At 43.7% G+C, this 17,347-nt stretch overlaps 2 protein-coding genes across 3 annotated transcripts; one reads left to right on the top strand and one right to left on the bottom strand.

Moving 5' to 3' along the window:
• Positions 1-4,526: 4,526 nt before the first annotated feature.
• Positions 4,527-11,980, top strand: LOC121543594 (condensin-2 complex subunit H2). 2 transcript variants are annotated; one of them, XM_041853603.2, is made up of 19 exons: positions 4,527-4,677; positions 4,963-5,077; positions 5,318-5,419; positions 6,283-6,344; positions 7,372-7,450; positions 7,591-7,659; positions 7,815-7,894; positions 8,608-8,774; positions 9,080-9,225; positions 9,441-9,542; positions 9,660-9,723; positions 9,831-9,932; positions 10,021-10,065; positions 10,165-10,235; positions 10,342-10,516; positions 10,819-10,862; positions 10,980-11,081; positions 11,274-11,423; positions 11,693-11,980. In XM_041853603.2, the coding sequence occupies exons 2-19, from the start codon at positions 4,970-4,972 to the stop codon at positions 11,837-11,839; spliced, it is 1,815 nt and encodes a 604-aa protein (XP_041709537.1). In that variant the 5' UTR covers positions 4,527-4,677; positions 4,963-4,969; the 3' UTR covers positions 11,840-11,980. The 2 variants fall into 2 exon arrangements, with proteins under 2 accessions (XP_041709537.1, XP_041709536.1); XM_041853602.2 differs by having other exon boundaries at positions 4,528-4,677; positions 10,813-10,862.
• Positions 11,981-11,983: 3 nt separating this feature from the next.
• On the bottom strand, positions 11,984-14,454 carry LOC121543595 (protein SCO2 homolog, mitochondrial-like). Its single transcript, XM_045215718.1, has 2 exons — positions 14,432-14,454; positions 11,984-13,855 (listed from the first exon to the last, which is right to left on the bottom strand). The coding sequence occupies exon 2, from the start codon at positions 13,852-13,854 to the stop codon at positions 12,898-12,900; it is 957 nt and encodes a 318-aa protein (XP_045071653.1). The 5' UTR covers position 13,855; positions 14,432-14,454; the 3' UTR covers positions 11,984-12,897.
• Between the last annotated feature and the right edge of the window lie 2,893 nt (positions 14,455-17,347).

Here is a 17,347-nt window from a genome sequence, read left to right as displayed (position 1 = left end):
GCCTGCTGCTATAGGCTACAATAACCACACAAATCCCGTTTCAAATGGGATTGTGCCCGTTGAATTAGTCTAACTAACTTTTTAATTAACCACCTTATTTGTTTGGCTTTGAATATACCGAGTCTTTGTTGGGGACTCACACGTGCTGTTATGTAGGCCTAAAATTTATTTATGATGGTCTTTAAAGATGTAGGGTCCTACTCAAAACGCGCGCACTGTCTGCTGGCGCTGCCGCCCCAGAGGAGAGAGATGGATGGGGTGCCGACGCAGCGGGAAAGATGAGCAGGTCCAGGGCCTCAAATCACTTTACACAACAAGCAGCATGCTATTTGACAAATGTATGACCTTACTTAGAAATAGGCCTGGATCATTGATAGACTTTGGCCAATAGGCCTACTGCTGACTTCATCTGCAAGGGTCAAACATAGGGAAGCCACAGAGAGGTCATTGTGTCAAGGTCAAGCCTGAAAGGAGAATATCACCCACATAGGGTACGTTTGTAAATTCGTTCTGGCTATCTACTTCGATTTCAGAGCACTCTAGTCTGAGTGTGCCAGAGCGCAGAATAACTGATAAATTTATGAACGCTCAACACCCCTTGAATATGGCTGGTGTCAGTAAACGTTGGCAAAAAAAGCGTAATTAAATTGTTGCCAGCAGCACAGTCACAGTCACCAACGCTCTGGATAACATGAAAACAGCCTAACCAGCCCAGTTCTGCTGGTTGGCGCAGTGGTCTAAGGCACGCAGTGCTAGCTGTGCCACTAGAGATCTTGGTTCGAATCCAGGCTCTGTTGTAGCCGGCCGCAACGGGGAGACCAATGGGGCGCACAATTCGTCCAGGGTAGGGGAGGGAATGGCCGGCAGGGAGGTAGCTCAGTTCGTAGAGCATGGCGTTTGCAACGCCAGGGTTGTGGGTTCGCTTCCCACGGGGGGCCAGTATGAAAATAAAAAAGAATAATGTATGCACTAACTGTAAGTCGCTCTGGATAAGAGCGTCTGCTAAATGATGTAAATGTAAAATGCTAGGGCGAGTAAAATGTGAGGCTGTTCTCTCATTTGTGTCTGGAAGTAGCTAGCAAGTTATCCAGTTAGTTTGGGTACTTGACTGCGGTTGTGAGGTCAGAACGCTCGGATCAACCTTACTCCTCGGCCAGAGCGTCCAGTGTGTGCTCTGAGAGCGAAACGCTCTGAATTTACGAAAGGACAATCTGACAACACTTTGAATTTACAAACGTCCAGAGCGCACTCTGGCACTCCAGATTGAATTGATGAACACACCCATAGACTGTTATAATGGCCCTGAAGGGCATCACTATATGTGTGTCAGAAAATACACTGCTCAAAAAAATAAAGGGAACACTTAAACAACACAATGTAACTCCAAGTTAATCACACTTCTGTGAAATCAAACTGTCCACTTAGGAAGCAACACTGATTGACAATAAATTTCACATGTGGTCCTCTGTAGCTCAGCTGGTAGAGCACGGCGCTTGTAACGCCAAGGTAGTGGGTTCGATCCCCGGGACCACCCATACACAAAAATGTATGCACGCATGACTGTAAGTCGAAAGCGTCTGCTAAATGGCATATTATTATTATTATTACATGCTGTTGTGCAAATGGAATAGACAACAGGTGGAAATTATAGACAATTAGCAAGACACCCCCAATAAAGAAGTGGTTCTGCAGGTGGTGACCACAGACCACTTCTCAGTTCCTATGCTTCCTGGCTGATGTTTTGGTCACTTTTGAATGCTGGCGGTGCTTTCACTCTAGTGGTAGCATGAGACGGAGTCTACAACCCACACAAGTGGCTCAGGTAGTGCAGCTCATCCAGGATGGCACATCAATGCGAGCTGTGGCAAGAAGGTTTGCTGTGTCTGTCAGCGCAGTGTCCAGAGCATGGAGGCGCTACCAGGAGACAGGCCAGTACATCAGGAGACTTGGAGGAGGCCGTAGGAGGGCAACAACCCAGTAGCAGGACCACTACCTCCGCCTTTGTGCAAGGAGGAGCAGGAGGAGCACTGCCAGAGCCCTGCAAAATGACCTCCAGCAGGCCTCAAATGTGCATGTGTCTGCTCAAACGGTCAGAAACAGACTCCATGAGGGTGGTATGAGGGCCCGACGTCCACAGGTGGGGGTTGTGCTTACAGCCCAACACTGTGCAGTACTGTGGTCCTCTGTAGCTCAGCTGGTAGAGCACGGCGCTTGTAACGCCAAGGTAGTGGGTTCGAACCCCGGGACCACCCATACACAAAAAGAAAAAATGTATGCACGCATGACTGTAAGTCGCTTTGGATAAAAGCGTCTGCTAAATGGCATATTATTTATTATTATTATTATCAGTACGTTTGGCATTTGCCAGAGAACACCAAGATTGGCAAATTCGCCACTGGCGCCCTGTGCTCTTCACAGATGAAAGCAGGTTCACACTGAGCACATGTGACAGACGTGACATTCTGGAGACGCCGTGGAGAACGTTCTGCTGCCTGCAACATCCTCCAGCATGACCGGTTTGGCGGTGGGTCAGTCATGGTGTGGGGTGGCATTTCTTTGGGGGGCCGCACAGCCCTCCATGTGCTCGCCAGAGGTAGCCTGACTGCCATTAGGTACCGAGATGAGATCCTCAGACCCCTTGTGAGACCATATGCTGGTGCGGTTGGCCCTGGGTTCCTCCTAATGCAAGACAATGCTAGACCTCATGTGGCTGGAGTGTGTCAGCAGTTCCTGCAAGAGGAAGGCATTGATGCTATGGACTGGCCTGCCCGTTCCCCAGACCTGAATCCAATTGAGCACATCTGGGACATCATGTCTCGCTCCATCCACCAACGCCACGTTGCACCACAGACTGTCCAGGAGTTGGCGGATGCTTTAGTCCAGGTCTGGGAGGAGATCCCTCAGGAGACCATCCGCCACCTCATCAGGAGCATGCCCAGGCGTTGTAGGGAGGTCATACAGGCACGTAGAGGCCACACACACTACTGAGCCTCATTTTGACTTGTTTTAAGGACATTACATCAAAGTTGGATCAGCCTGTAGTGTGGTTTTCCACTTTAATTTTGAGGGTGACTCCAAATCCAGACCTCCATGGGTTGATAATTTTGATTTCCATTGATAATTTTTGTGTGATTTTGTTGTCAGCACATTCAACTATGTAAAGAATTTTTTTTTAATAAGATTATTTCATTCATTCAGATCTAGGATGTGTTGTTTAAGTGTTCCCTTAATTTTTTTGAGCAGTGAATATTATGCTTCTGTGGACAATGCATGGGCATCATAGTCTAGCCTATCACTATCACCTGGGGGTATGTTGGTGGTCCCTATAGCAAGCAGTTGAAAAAGGTTATGGGTGGCATTATCCACTCTCTGTGCTATGTACAGAAGTATGGGTTCAAACACTATTTTCTGCCCGACGTAGAATTCAATGCAATTCAACATCGGGTTTCCAGGCAAGGGTTAACAGTATTGGGGAGTAGCGATTAGCGAACTACAAGTAGCCTATTTCAACTAGTAATTTCACTACATTTTGCAGTCACTTGTTGGTAGTTGAACTAAATTCTAATCTTAGTATTTTTTTCAGTAGTTAATTAGCCTACTTTTTTGCCATGTAGCGGTGTAGATAACTAATGGAACTACACAATACTTTTTTTTGCAAAAATAAAATATGGGTGAAGAAGCAAGAATTGTCTTACTTTTTCGGCATCAGACCTGCCTAATTCTCACTTGAAACATGTTTTGTAATAGGCTAAATTACACATTCTGTGAACAGCTGACTCCAGAGTTATCTGTTCTTGAAATTTGTAGTCTATGACATTTCATGTTTAAATATGAGAATTTTTCACGAAGTAGTTTGAATGTAGTGTAGCCTACCTTTTTAAAGTAACTTTAGTTGCTTAAAACTTCTTGCAGTGTGAAGTAGGCCTAAACTATATTTTCAGAATTGTTTCCCCACCACTGGTTAAAAACTAAACCAAATTAAATGCTTTTGATGCATGGCTTACAGAGCATATAAACTAGAGGCAAAGTCAAATAACGTTGTGTGAATTAGGCCTATATGCAATAAAAGTGGAAAATGTATACACCAACTGGAGAAATGGTGCATAAAACGAAATGTTGCATTGCTGATATTAGTTGATGTTTTGGTATTTTAATAAAAAATCAAAAGCGTTGATATGACACACAGGTGCTCGTTTGATTTCCAAACGATAACTAAGGCTGCGTTTACACAGGCAGCCACATTCTGATATAAATATTTGTCAAATTATTGACAAAATATCTGATCTGATAAGGCATTATATCAGATTTGAGCTGTCTGTTTAAACGCAGCCTAACTGGCCACAAGCGTCGAACGTCATCACATTTATTCAATGATGGCTTGTAAATATAAAATCCAAGTGCTCCATCTTTCGGTGAGAAGGGTTCATGCTATTTTTTAGTGGTACTCCTGTCAGTAGATGGCAGCAAAGCAGATAAGCCCTAGCTCTGTTGACGCTAACGTCAGAGAGGAAACAGTCGGCGAATAAGAAAATCTCGCGCTAAAAATAAAATAAATAAATAAAAATGGTGGACGCGCGGTTCTTTTGAAAGGGCTCTAAAGTTGATCAACAAATATTAAATATTTGGGTCACCTTCGTATTTTGTGAATCAACGCCTACAGTGATTGGAAATAATTTGGTGAGTGTAATAGCCACATATAGCATTTAATGTATGTCTGTGTTGAAACATTTTGGTAGCTGGCTAGCTAGCTAACGTTACAGTAATGGTGTATACAGTACTACTAGTAACGTTAGCGACTATATAAACCAAATATAATTTTCATCTGTGAACTTTAACGTTCTCTAGCTAGATAGCTAAATGTCAACCAATCTATTTTGTAGATAGCTACTGAATATAGTGTTAGCTTTTCAAAAAATCACACTGATTCAAATCTGACATGATTTGATGATCTCTCATTTTAAGTGGAACCATGGACACAGTGGAGACTCGATTCGCCCATTTGTTGCAGCCTATCCGGGAGCTCACGAAAAACTGGGACATTGATGTGGCCTCGGAGTTGGCAGATTATCTGGAGGAGGTAGGAATGAGCCCGTGGCATGCATTATGGGGTAAATCATGGAAACAAAATAGACTTCAAGAACTGTATTAACAACATTGTTGTGTGTCAACACACAGCCTTGAATTAATCAATGGAGTCACCAACTGGTTTGAAAATCACACAGACTAAGGCTGGAGTAGACTGTTCAGAAAGCTTTTCCTCTTACACATTGATATACACTGCATTTACCACTGTCATATTGTCTCTATGGTCTGGCAGTTGGATGAGATGTGCATCTCCTTCGATGGGGGCAAAACCACTCTGAACTTTGCAGAGGCAGCGCTGCTCATCCAAGGCTCAGCATGCATTTACAGCAAGAAGGTGAGAAGTTGCTTGGTAGAAAAGAAGAACATCATAGGCTGGTTTCATATAATATTCCTGACTTGTTGTCCAAAAGTAACTGTGATCCAAGCCTATTCATTTTATTTCAACTGTGGTATAACTACGATATTGGTATTGTTAGCACCTTGAGTTTTTGAAAAGCATGTTACAGATCAAATGTGTTATTATTAGTGTTTCCCCTAGGATTTGTTTCAGCAAAGTGGGGGTGTCGTGGTAGCGGGCGTGGCCAACGGCGCCGTCTCCGACCAACATTTTTTAGAGGCCCTCGAAATGGGGCGGAGAGAATTTTACAGTTTTAAAACTTGTTTCCTGCAATTCTACACATTTCTTGTCAAGGGGCTGACTGGCTGAGAGAGAAATTCAGTTTTAAAGCTAATATCCTCCAATTCTTCTACATTTTGCCATGGGGCTGAGAGAAATTGCAGTTTCAAAGCAAATTTCCTGCAATTCTACACATTTTGCCATGGCTTATGCCATGTTCCTATGCTATCTGAGTGACTCAAACGTTATAACAAAATCAATGGGGGCTCCATGCCATGACATTTTTAACATTTTAGATTCTCCCCCAATGTCTAGTTTTTATTTTGGTGATTGTTAGTTCTCAAAGATGATCTTATTTAAAAATATATTGCGCCATGATCTTTTCTACACACTTTATATCTGGCATTAGTGGTTTAAGTATACACTGAAAAGTTTTTCCATCCCTCAAATTATTTTCAAAACAAAATCATATATCATTTTTTTATCGTATTTGTTGTGGAGCGGCAACGATTTAGCAGCCCGCTACTGCTAAATGAATATAAGGGAAACACTTTATTATAATGTATTATTGTTTGATTCAGGTGGAGCATCTGTACAACCTGGTGTACCAAACTCTGGACTACATCAACGACAGAAACAAGAAGTAAGTACAGTGCCTTCAGAAAGTATTCACACCCCTTGACTTTTTCCACATGTTGTTGTGTTATAGCCTGAATTTAAAATGTATTAAATTGAGATTTTGTATCACTGGCCTACACACAATACCCCATAACGTCAAAGTGGAATGTTTTTAGACATTTTTACAAATTAATAAGAAATTAAAAGCTGAAATGTCTTGAGTCAATAAGTATTCAACCCATTTGTTATGGCAAGCCTAAATAAGTTCAGGAGTAAAAATGTGCTTAACATGATTTTTGAATTACTACCTCATCTCTGTACCACACTCATACAATTATCTGTAAGGTCCCTCAGTCGAGCAGTGAATTTCAAACACAGGAAGACAGTGAAAAGAAGGAAGCCTGTACAAAATATAAATATTCCAAAACATGCATCCTGTTTGCAATAAGGCACTAAAGTAAAACTGCAAACAAATATGTCAAAGAAATTAACTTTATGTCTTGAATACAAAGCGTTGGCCTAGTTATAGTTGACAAAAATTGGCTTGAAAATCTATGGCAAGACCTGAAAATGGCTGTCTAGCAATGATCAACACCAACTTGATAATGCTTGAAGAATTTAAAAAAGAATAATGTGAAAATATTGTACAATCCAGGTGTGCAAAGCTCTTAGAGACTTACCCAGAAAGACTCACAGCTGTAATCGCTGCCGAAGGAGATTCTAACATGTATTGACTCTGGGGTGTGAATACTTATGTAAATGAGATATTTCTGTATTTCATTTTCAAAAATGTCTAAAAACATGTTTTGACTTTGTCATTATGGGGTATTGTGTGTCGATGGGTGAGGGATAACCCCCCCAGATGTAATCAATTTTGAATTCTGGCTGTTGCACAACACAATGTGGAATAAGTCAAGGGGTATGAATACTTTCGGAAGGCACTGTACCCTGCCTCGCTCCCTGTGAACACACAGCACCACTCAAGCCACCAGTCTTTATGGTGCTCTACTTCCTCACTTCATTTCCCATTGATTTGTACCTGTCATTTTCAGGAAAGATAAACGAGCAGTGACATCTGGAGAGGATGACCTGGATGGGGCCTCATCCAACAATGCTAATGATGACGGCGGGGTAAGAGAGTGGAGCTGGGGGCGGTGTCAGTTGGGCTAGGAAACCCTTGCCAAAGAGTGCCATAGGGTGTGTTTAGCAGGCTTTAGTTCCGGCCCAACACTGTTATCGCTGGATTTTACTGATGTTTGCTGTTTCTCCAGTTTGACTCCTTAGACCAGGATACAACAGATGTCTCACTGAAGTCAGAGATGAAGAATGAGACCAACATGGTGAGTGTCCCCCTCTGGAAACATTTAACCCTTTATAAATGCCCCTCCAGAATGTACAATATATTGATTGGTGTTTCAATCAGACTAACTGATTTGTGTGTGTGTGTGTGTCCAGGATTCTATCTGTGTAAATTATTGTCCTGTGTGTTCCTTAGAATGTGGACGTGGCCCCTCTTCCCCCTGAGTCTCTGATTCCTCCTGAGGCGTTTGAGAAACAGAAGCTGCTTCTCATCAGGTGGGTGCCAAGTCCACGGCCTAAACTGCCTTCAACATGATGAACTCTTCTGTAGAATAACTACCGTATTTTCCGCACTATAAGGCGCACCGGAGTATAAGCCGCAGCAGCTAAATTGAATGATATTGAATGATGTGTACATATATAAGCCGCACTGGACTATAAGCCGCAGGTGTTTTAATGTTTAATTACCATATGTAAGGGTTCGTGCACAGAGGGGATTGTCGGGAAAGAGACAAACTGTCTCGCTCTCGTAATGTCTGTCTGTCTTGCTCTCGTTCTGTCTCTCGTTCTGTCTCTCGTACCACTCTCGGTTCCACTTTTACTTTTGCGCGCTACCTGTCTCACTCTTTTCCGGCCTCCAGCTTTTCCTGCTGGAGCCCGCCGCTTAAAGGTGGGGGGCGCGGACCGGTCATAGAGCCCATAGAGTTAAAGTTGGTGGACTGTAACCTGTAAAATCCATAGATTTAGGAGGTCTTCTAGTGGCCGTTAGCTGTAAAAATCCATAGATTAGCCGCACCGTTATATAAGCCGCAGGGTCGAAAAATGGGAAAAAGGCGCGGCTTATAGTCCGAAAATTACGGTACGTAACAACTATGAAACATTGTAAGCCTTGCCATTTGTAGCTGCCTTACTTTTTGATGGAACTAATTTCTGTAGAGGGCTGTCATATCAATGTTTGTGTGTGCCCTGTGTGTATGTGCTGGCTGCAGTCTGAAGGGAGAGGTGCTGGGCAGCTGTAAGGACTTCAGGATGAACACGTTCACTCCGGACGCCCTCGGTATCATCCGCCTCTTCCTGGCCTCCTCTCAGTCCCACTTCCTCAGGGACGCCCTGTCTGACGCACCCCTGGCCCCAGTCACCCTGTTCGAGCACCAAGGTAGAGAGGCATATAGATATGGATACAGTATATCGACAGATGTAAATGACTGTGTCTAGGTCTATACACTACACAACTGTAGTCAAGCCAAAACAGCCAACTGATCATAGAAAACGAATCATGGAGTTGGTTTCTCTGTGAGTGGGCTGGGAGTGTTTGTGATGTGATTAGCCTCCAACAATCTCAACAGAGCACTAAATCCCATACCATGTTGCCAGGACCAGCTCAAATGGAATATACGGTTCTTTAATGTATATTTCTAAGCTAAGGCTGGGTGCTGACATCCTTATTGTTGTTGTGTCCAGGTGATGCAGAGCTTGCAGCAGGGGATGCCGGGGCGGGCGTTGCTGGGGAGGATGGTGGTGATGCCGGTGCGGAGAACTTCCTGCCCCTGGAGGACAACGGGATGGAGATGGACCAGGGACCTGAGGAACATATTGACAGACACCGGGTAGGAACGTAGAAATCTCACACACACACACACACACACAGGCATGCATACATACATACAGAGGAACCGTAGGTATCATACATGCCTAGTTCCATTACAGCTAGTAACCCCTTTTATGGGGCCTTGTGTTGAATTGTGTAAGATTTGTATCACCATGTGTTGGGTTGGATTTATTTATGTCTTGTATCAGTGTGTTCTAACTTGTTCTCTCCCAGGCCCCCAGTGAAGGGAGGATGTTGAGGGAGAGGAAAGGAGTCCAGCAGCTCTCTGAGGAGGAGCAGGACAAACAGAGGATGGAGGAGGAGAGGGCTCAGACGGTACGGTTACCCATCACAACCACGATGGATAAACCACCACACATTTAGAGATGGAAAATAACTATTCTAATACGTTCGTTGTTTTTTGTCTTTGATGTGATGATTGTTGTGATGCAGGCAAACATATGGAGGTTACATGACCTTTATGATACAGTCGGAGAGGACAAGCCTCTGAAAACAGGTGAGAACCCTTTCCTATCGATAAGATTCTTACTCACTGAGAGTATCACAGTCTATTTTCTATGAGGGGGCCTGCCTGTGTTAAATGTGTGTGTTCTTTCGCCATAGGAAAATGTTATAAGGTTCCTCCAGGTCTTGATGATTCTGGGAAGAGGAAAAGGAAAGGCCCCTCTGCGCTGCAGGACTTCTGGACCTGGTACACTGGCACCTGTAAGTTGTGTGTAAACGCGTGTGTTGGTGTGTCTATGAAGACTAAATAGGATGGTATATACCTGACAAATGCCTCCTCTTGTTGCAGATGACCCCCCTGAACCAAGGCTAAAGAATGGACCCACGTATACAGGTAATGGTGGATCTCATAACTAAATGTCAGGAGATAGAGGAGTTATCTTTTGGACCTGCGATTATATGGCGCTTACAGCAAGTGGTGTTTCTTTTACAGACTTGAACTACATCTATATGAGTAAAATGAAAGACAAGCTGAAGACCCGGAAAAGGATTCTTAGAAAAACGGTATGTGTGTACTGCTATGGGTCATGCTGCAAGGAGCATTTGTTGCTGTTTTTAGTGTTGAGTGTGTATGAGTATGTACTGAACATACAGCCTTTTGCCCTGACAGGGTGTGTTTGTGTCTGATGAGGAGCTGAGAAGGACGTACCTGCAACTGGACGAGAGAGAAGAGGAGGAGGAGTCAGAGGGCCTCAGACACCACGACCCGCTAGGCCTGCACGATGACCTCTCTGACAACGAACATGACCCTTTGACTGATGAAGCCCCGGCTGACTTCATACCAGGTAGACACTGTCCTGTCTGTCTTTCTATCTCTCAGACCACATCCACACCTGCTATTAACTGCACACATTTTAAGGCAAGGTGTAAACCAAGCCATCAGGTCTCGACTGTGTGTCTATGTCCATTGACTGACTGTAGAGTTAGACTAATGTATTAGTGTCACTCCACAATGATATGTTACTTGACAATAAAAAACACAGATTTAAAAAACACATTGTGGACCATTCAGAATGTTTTAAGACACTGTAGGCAATCATAGGCAAAGATAGTATGTTTACAATGTTTCTGTTGCTGCCAGGGGCAGACATGGACGGACTGAGTTACGAAGACCTGGTGAAGAAGAGTGTGGTACGTGTCTCAATGCCCCAGTCTTTCTGGGTCATGTTCCAGCGAGGAATACTAGAGGGTTCTGTGTAGCTAGCCACTGATGTTCCTGATGTTCCCCCCACTTCTTTCATATTTCAGGAGCAGTTCCTGGTGAATTCCCAGGGTTATGCCCAGGAGACAGCGCTGTCGAAAAGAGTGAAGGAATGGGAGGACAAAATACGACCGGAGCTCACCTATCAGGTAAGATTCAATTATATACTTTCCAGACATTTCGCTGTAGATTAACCAATTTTCATTGAAAAAATGGACAAAGGATCTATTCTAATCAAATATTATATTATCATTGTTCACCCTTTTGGTGATTTCTAGTGTGGCATGATGTGTGATCTGTTGGCTAAACCTCCTGACACTCCTGACCCCATGTCTCTGTAGGAGGAGCGTCCTACCTTTGACATCCATGACTATGGGGACAGGATCGTAGCAGCGTTGAGCAGTGTGGGCCAGAGGAGGACCTTCGCCTCTGTAGTCCATGGCATGGACAACTTCGAGGCCTGCAAGTACATGCTGGCTTCCCTTCAGCTGGTGAGTGTGTGTGTGTGTGATTGAATGAATTTAATACACCACAATGTAATCAACACCACAATCTAATCAAGTGTAATCAGCCACTGTCTGGAGTTTATAGTCTTGACAATGAACTGAACACTTGATATTTAGAGATACTTGATTTTATTGTATGACAAATTAGTTTGATAGCTTCTAGTACAATATGTATTTGTCTATAGTAACTCCATTACTCTACCATTAGGACACTGTGTTATCAGGTTGAGGTTATCATGCTATCTCCTCTCCAGGCCAATGACTACACAGTGGAGATCGACAGGAGTGAGGGTCTCGAGGAAAGCATTGACACCATGGGACTCACTCTGCTCAGCAAACACAGGGCCAACCAACGATTCAAGAATGCCCTTGCATCAGCAGCAACCTCAGACCCTATATGACCCAGACCCATTCATCTCCTGAACCTGATCATGTGTGTGTGAGCTCTTGCCTCCTACTCAGTGGGGACTACATTTTTACATTTTTTAAAATTTTTAGTCATTTAGCAGACGCTCTTATCCAGAACAACTTACAGTTAGTGAGTGCATACATTTTCATACTGGCCCCCCGTGGGAAACGATGCAAGCGCCATGCTCTACCAACTGAGCTACAGGGGACTTACACACCCGAACATTACTCTGAAACGTGGTACACACTCCTGTGTGTGACGCCACTTGTGCCTACCGGACCACTAGTACTGACCTGCTCTATCATCATGACCTGGCTGCACCCATTCTCTCGCTCACTCACGTACTTGCTCTTATTTAATTTAAACCTCCTGTCTATTGTTTGATCTTTGGTGTCTCTGTATGTCTGTGTATTCCTCTGGTTATCTCAAGAGAAAGAAGCTCTTTTTATCTCTTTCAACTGCATCTACACAAGATATTTACCAAATGTCGCACTCAGGGTGTGTTGGTAGTGTTAATTGACTAACCCTAAGAATATCACCCTTTTCCCAATGTTTGTCATGACATACGTTTTCTATATCAGATGAGAGAGCTTTTAAGAAAACCTTAATCCTTTTTCTACTTTCATTCAAGAGAATATAACCTAAATTGGGAAATTGTTTAACTGGTTTGTAAGGGAAAATACTTGTTTTACTCTGGCCAAAAATGTGTATAAAACAAAACATGAGCGTGTGGATTTTACTAAGATTATATGAAGACACTTTCAATATTGTAACACCTACTAATGACCAGGGCCCTTCACTAAAGACTAGTATAAAGATAATTTCATATCCAGGTAATTCTCAGTGTCAGACAAAAACAATTTATTGCACACACAGAATCAGCATAGCCTCGGTGAAGCGTCCATATTGTTGTGCTTCAGTCTGGTCTGGGAATAATTCAACACAGGGCCTCATTTCTGATGGAGGATTATTGTTATCTGGACTTTGGGTTCAGCCTAAATGTACCATACTATAGGTCTTTGATAGTCTTGTTGGCGTGGTTACAGTCATTCACTCAGGGAGTTTGACGTAGCTCTTCATATGGTTCCTGATGCTCTCAGCAATCTGCACGTCATCCTTCATCCTGTTGTAATAGTCCAGGAACAGTCCATCTGGGTTGACCAGGTAGATGAGGATGGTGTGGTCCACTATATAGTCCCCGTCCTCATCCTTAGGTCCAGCGCTGGCGTACACCCTGTAGTCCTTCCCCGCCACCTTCACCTCCTCTGGGGTACCCGTCAGGCCGATCAGCCGGGGGTGGAAGTCCTTCACGTACCTCTCTAGGGCCGCCACGTCGTCTCGTTCCGGGTCGACCGTCACAAACAGCGGTTGGACCGGAGGGAGAGACGGGTCCTTGTCCAGAGTGCTGACCACAGCAGATATCTTATCCAGCTCATCGGGGCAAATGTCAGGGCAGTGGGTGAAGCCAAAGTAGAGGAGCACCCAGCTACCCAGGAAGTCTCTCTTGGTCCTGCGGTGCCCCCTGTGGTCAAGGAGGCTGAAGTCTCCCTGGCCCAGGGTCACCTTTTTCAACTGCTCTATACGCTGCATTCGGTGATTTTGCTGCTTCTCGTTACGCACGTACCACCAGGTGCCAAGCAGACCCCCGCCGAACAGCAGGGTGACCACCAGCCGTGTTTGCAGCCTGATATTGGCTGTGGAGGTGTTGGGTCCCTGGGAGAGGGCGGCCCTCTGGGTAAAGAGGGAGAGGGGGCCACGGGAACTCCCCAGTGTCTGCTGTGGGTGTGTAAAAGGCCCATACAGCCCTGTCCTATGTTTAGGGGTATGGTGTCCACAGACAGGTGCCTGTGAGGAGAGCCACGCCATCTGGAGGTGGTGTGTGGAGCCAGAAGTCTGTTGGACTGCTGAAGACTTCAAGGTGCATCTCAGGAGTCTCCCAGACGTAGCATGGAGGTCACCCCCTATGAAGGCTACAAGTCCCAGCATCCTTCTCTCCAGACACAGCATACTTCCCACAGCAAACCAACAGGAGGGGTGGAGAATAAAGGGTCGTCACTAGTTACCACAGGCACAAAGTCTAAACTAAATCTATTTCTACAATTTCTCTTCTTAAAATGTGAGTGATAAACCTAACCTTACGCCTAACCAAAAAAATATTTTATGCATTTTTAAGATATAGCCAATTTTGACTTTGTGGCTATGGTAACTAAGGGAAACCAGAATAAAGTGAGAACGTAAGCAAGCTATGTGTTCCCAAGGCATACTAGCCCATTCAGTCTAATAACACCACAGGATTTAGCTCTGTAATTGTCCTGACACTGTCAAACCATACCACAATCATCAGCAACACAGCACTACTACAAAGACAGTAGTCCTACTAGTAGGCTTCTCGAGCTAAACTGCATCATTCTCATGTCCAGCTTGAGTGGCTAGCTATCTAGCTAACAAGCTACCTGATTTAGATGCAGAAGTTTTTATGAGCAATGACGGAGGTCTTTAAAGTAGTCATGCTTTCATACAATATGCAGGTTCTTATAATATCCCATTATGATGGCAAAATGGATAACATAGCTAGGCTAGCTACCTCAACTTCCTGGCTGATGGTGCTGTTACATGACCACCGTCTTTTCATATATGTTTATTCGACAACCCCGATATGTAATAAATAAAGAAAACAAAAACGACTATTATGAATAATATAACAATTGGTAAATGTGTCTGACAATTGTGTTGTTACAAAAGAGTTAGGACAGAAAAATGTTACATGTTGAAGTCACATCGGCAGATTCGTGTATATCTCTGTTTGCGTCCTAGACTTTCCACTAGGTTGTGCTGTTGTCTCTCCTACAAGCTGCAGAGTTCACCAGAGTTCAAATGTACATGAATTCCTTCAGTTTATCTTCTTTCTTTCACGTGTAGGTAATTTGTTGGTGCTGGATATCCAATGATTTCATCAGAATGTTCTGCATGGTTACATACTTCCATGGTTCAAGAGATCATGAGAAAAGAACAATAGGTAAAAAAACAACAACAAAAAAGCGTAGGCTCTGAAAAGGTATGTTCCATTCAATTTATCTTGCAACCTGCTCCCTCTCACCAATCTTGCTCCATCATTGGTCAGAGAATGAAGGCCTACAGAGCAATTTGGGTTTGGGGTAAATCCATCCCAATCAATAAACAACAGCATGTTTTTTTCTTTCTTACCCAGCCACATATGATAGATTTGATCTCTATGCAGTGGTGTAGCTTGTGATTTTGATGGGGAAATCATTGATTCACTTGAGCTCACTTCCAGTGTTTTTCCATCCTAATAGTAGTGATGCATTTTAATACCATGGTGTGTGTGCGTGTGGATGAGTCATTCATATATATATATATATATATATATATATATATATATATATATATATATATATATATATATATATACACACAGTGGGGAGAACAAGTATTTGATACACTGCCGATTTTGCAGGTTTTCCTACTTACAAAGCATGTAGAGGTCTGTAATTTTTATCATAGGTACACTTCAACTGTGAGAGACGGAATCTAAAACAAAAATCCAGAAAATCACATTGTATGATTTTTAAGTAATTCATTAGCATTTTATTGCATGACATAAGTATTTGATACATCAGAAAAGCAGAACTTAATATTTGGTACAGAAACCTTTGTTTGCAATTACAGAGATCATACGTTTCCTGTAGGTCTTGACCAGGTTTGCACACACTGCAGCAGGGATTTTGGCCCACTCCTCCATACAGACCTTCTCCAGATCCTTCAGGTTTCGGGGGCTGTCGCTGGGCAATACAGACTTTCAGCTCCCCTCCAAAGATTTTCTATTGGGTTCAGGTCTGGAGACTGGCTAGGCCACTCCAGGACCTTGAGATGCTTCTTACGGAGTCACTCCTTAGTTGCCCTGGCTGTGTGTTTCGGGTCGTTGTCATGCTGGAAGACCCAGCCACGACCCATCTTCAATGCTCTTACTGAGGGAAGGAGGTTGTTGGCCAAGATCTCGCGATACATGGCCCCATCCATCCTCCCCTCAATACGGTGCAGTCGTCCTGTCCCCTTTGCAGAAAAGCATCCCCAGAGAATGATGTTTCCACCTCCATGCTTCACGGTTGGGATGGTGTTCTTGGGGTTGTACTCATCCTTCTTCTTCCTCCAAACACGGCGAGTGGAGTTTAGACCAAAAAGCTCTATTTTTGTCTCATCAGACCACATGACCTTCTCCCATTCCACCTCTGGATGATCCAGATGGTCATTGGCAAACTTCAGACGGGCCTGGACATGTGCTGGCTTGAGCAGGGGGACCTTGCGTGCGCTGCAGGATTTTATTCCATGACGGCGTAGTGTGTTACTAATTGTTTTCTTTGAGACTGTGATCCCAGCTCTCTTCAGGTCATTGACCAGGTCCTGCAGTGTAGTTCTGGGCTGATCCCTCACCTTCCTCATGATCATTGATGCCCCACGAGGTGAGATCTTGCATGGAGCCCCAGACCGAGGGTGATTGACCGTCATCTTGAACTTTTTCCATTTTCTAATAATTGCGCCAACAGTTGTTGCCTTCTCACCAAGCTGCTTGCCTATTGTCCTGTAGCCCATCCCAGCATTGTGCAGGTCTACAATTTTATCCCTGATGTCCTTACACAGCTCTCTGGTCTTGGCCATTGTGGAGAGGTTGGAGTCTGTTTGATTGAGTGTGTGGACAGGTGTCTTTTATACAGGTAACGAGTTCAAACAGGTGCAGTTAATACAGGTAATGAGTGGAGAACAGGAGGGCTTCTTAAAGAAAAACTAACAGGTCTGTGAGAGCCGGAATTCTTACTGGTTGGTAGGTGATCAAATACTTATGTCATGCAATAAAATGCAAATGAATTACTTAAAAATCATACAATGTGATTTTCTGCATTTTTGTTTTAGATTCCGTCTCTCACAGTTGAAGTGTACCTATGATAACAATTACAGACCTCTACATGCTTTGTAAGTAGGAAAACCTGCAAAATCGGCAGTGTATCAAATACTTGTTCTCCCCACTGTATATATATACAGTTGAAGTCGGAAGTTTACATACACTTAGGTTGGAGTCATTCAAACTTGTTTTTCAACCACTCCACAAATTTATTTTCTTCTGCCCACACATTTTCTATAGGATTGAGGTCAGGGCTTTGTGATGGCCACTCCAATACCTTGACTTTGTTGTCCTTAAGCCATTTTGCCACAACTTTGGAAGTATGCTTGGGGTCATTGTCCATTTGGAAGACCCATTTGCGACCAAGCTTTAACTTCCTGACTGATGTCTTGAGATGTTGCTTCAATATATCCACATAATTTTCCTTCCTCATGATGCCATCTATTTTGTGAAGTGCACCAGTCCCTCCTGCAGCATTTTTTATTTTTATTTTTTTATTTCACCTTTATTTAACCAGGTAAGCCAGTTGAGAACAGGTTCTCATTTACAACTGCGACCTGGCCAAGATAAAGCAAAGCAGTGCAA

Source organism: Coregonus clupeaformis, unplaced genomic scaffold, assembly GCF_020615455.1.
Source record: "Coregonus clupeaformis isolate EN_2021a unplaced genomic scaffold, ASM2061545v1 scaf0501, whole genome shotgun sequence".
NCBI lineage: Eukaryota > Metazoa > Chordata > Actinopteri > Salmoniformes > Salmonidae > Coregonus > Coregonus clupeaformis.
This window is presented reverse-complemented; position numbering and strand designations above follow the sequence as displayed.

Coding starts and splice junctions, on each gene's coding strand:
- LOC121543595 (XM_045215718.1), bottom strand. CDS start 13,854: ATGCTGTGTCTGGAGAGAAGGATGCTGGGACTTGTAGCCTTCATAGGG.
- LOC121543594 (XM_041853602.2), top strand. CDS start 4,970: ATGGACACAGTGGAGACTCGATTCGCCCATTTGTTGCAGCCTATCCGG. Junction 7,451..7,590: donor ATGCTAATGATGACGGCGGG/GTAAGAGAGTGG, acceptor CTGTTTCTCCAG/TTTGACTCCTTAGACCAGGA. Junction 10,517..10,812: donor CCCGGCTGACTTCATACCAG/GTAGACACTGTC, acceptor TGTTGCTGCCAG/GGGCAGACATGGACGGACTG.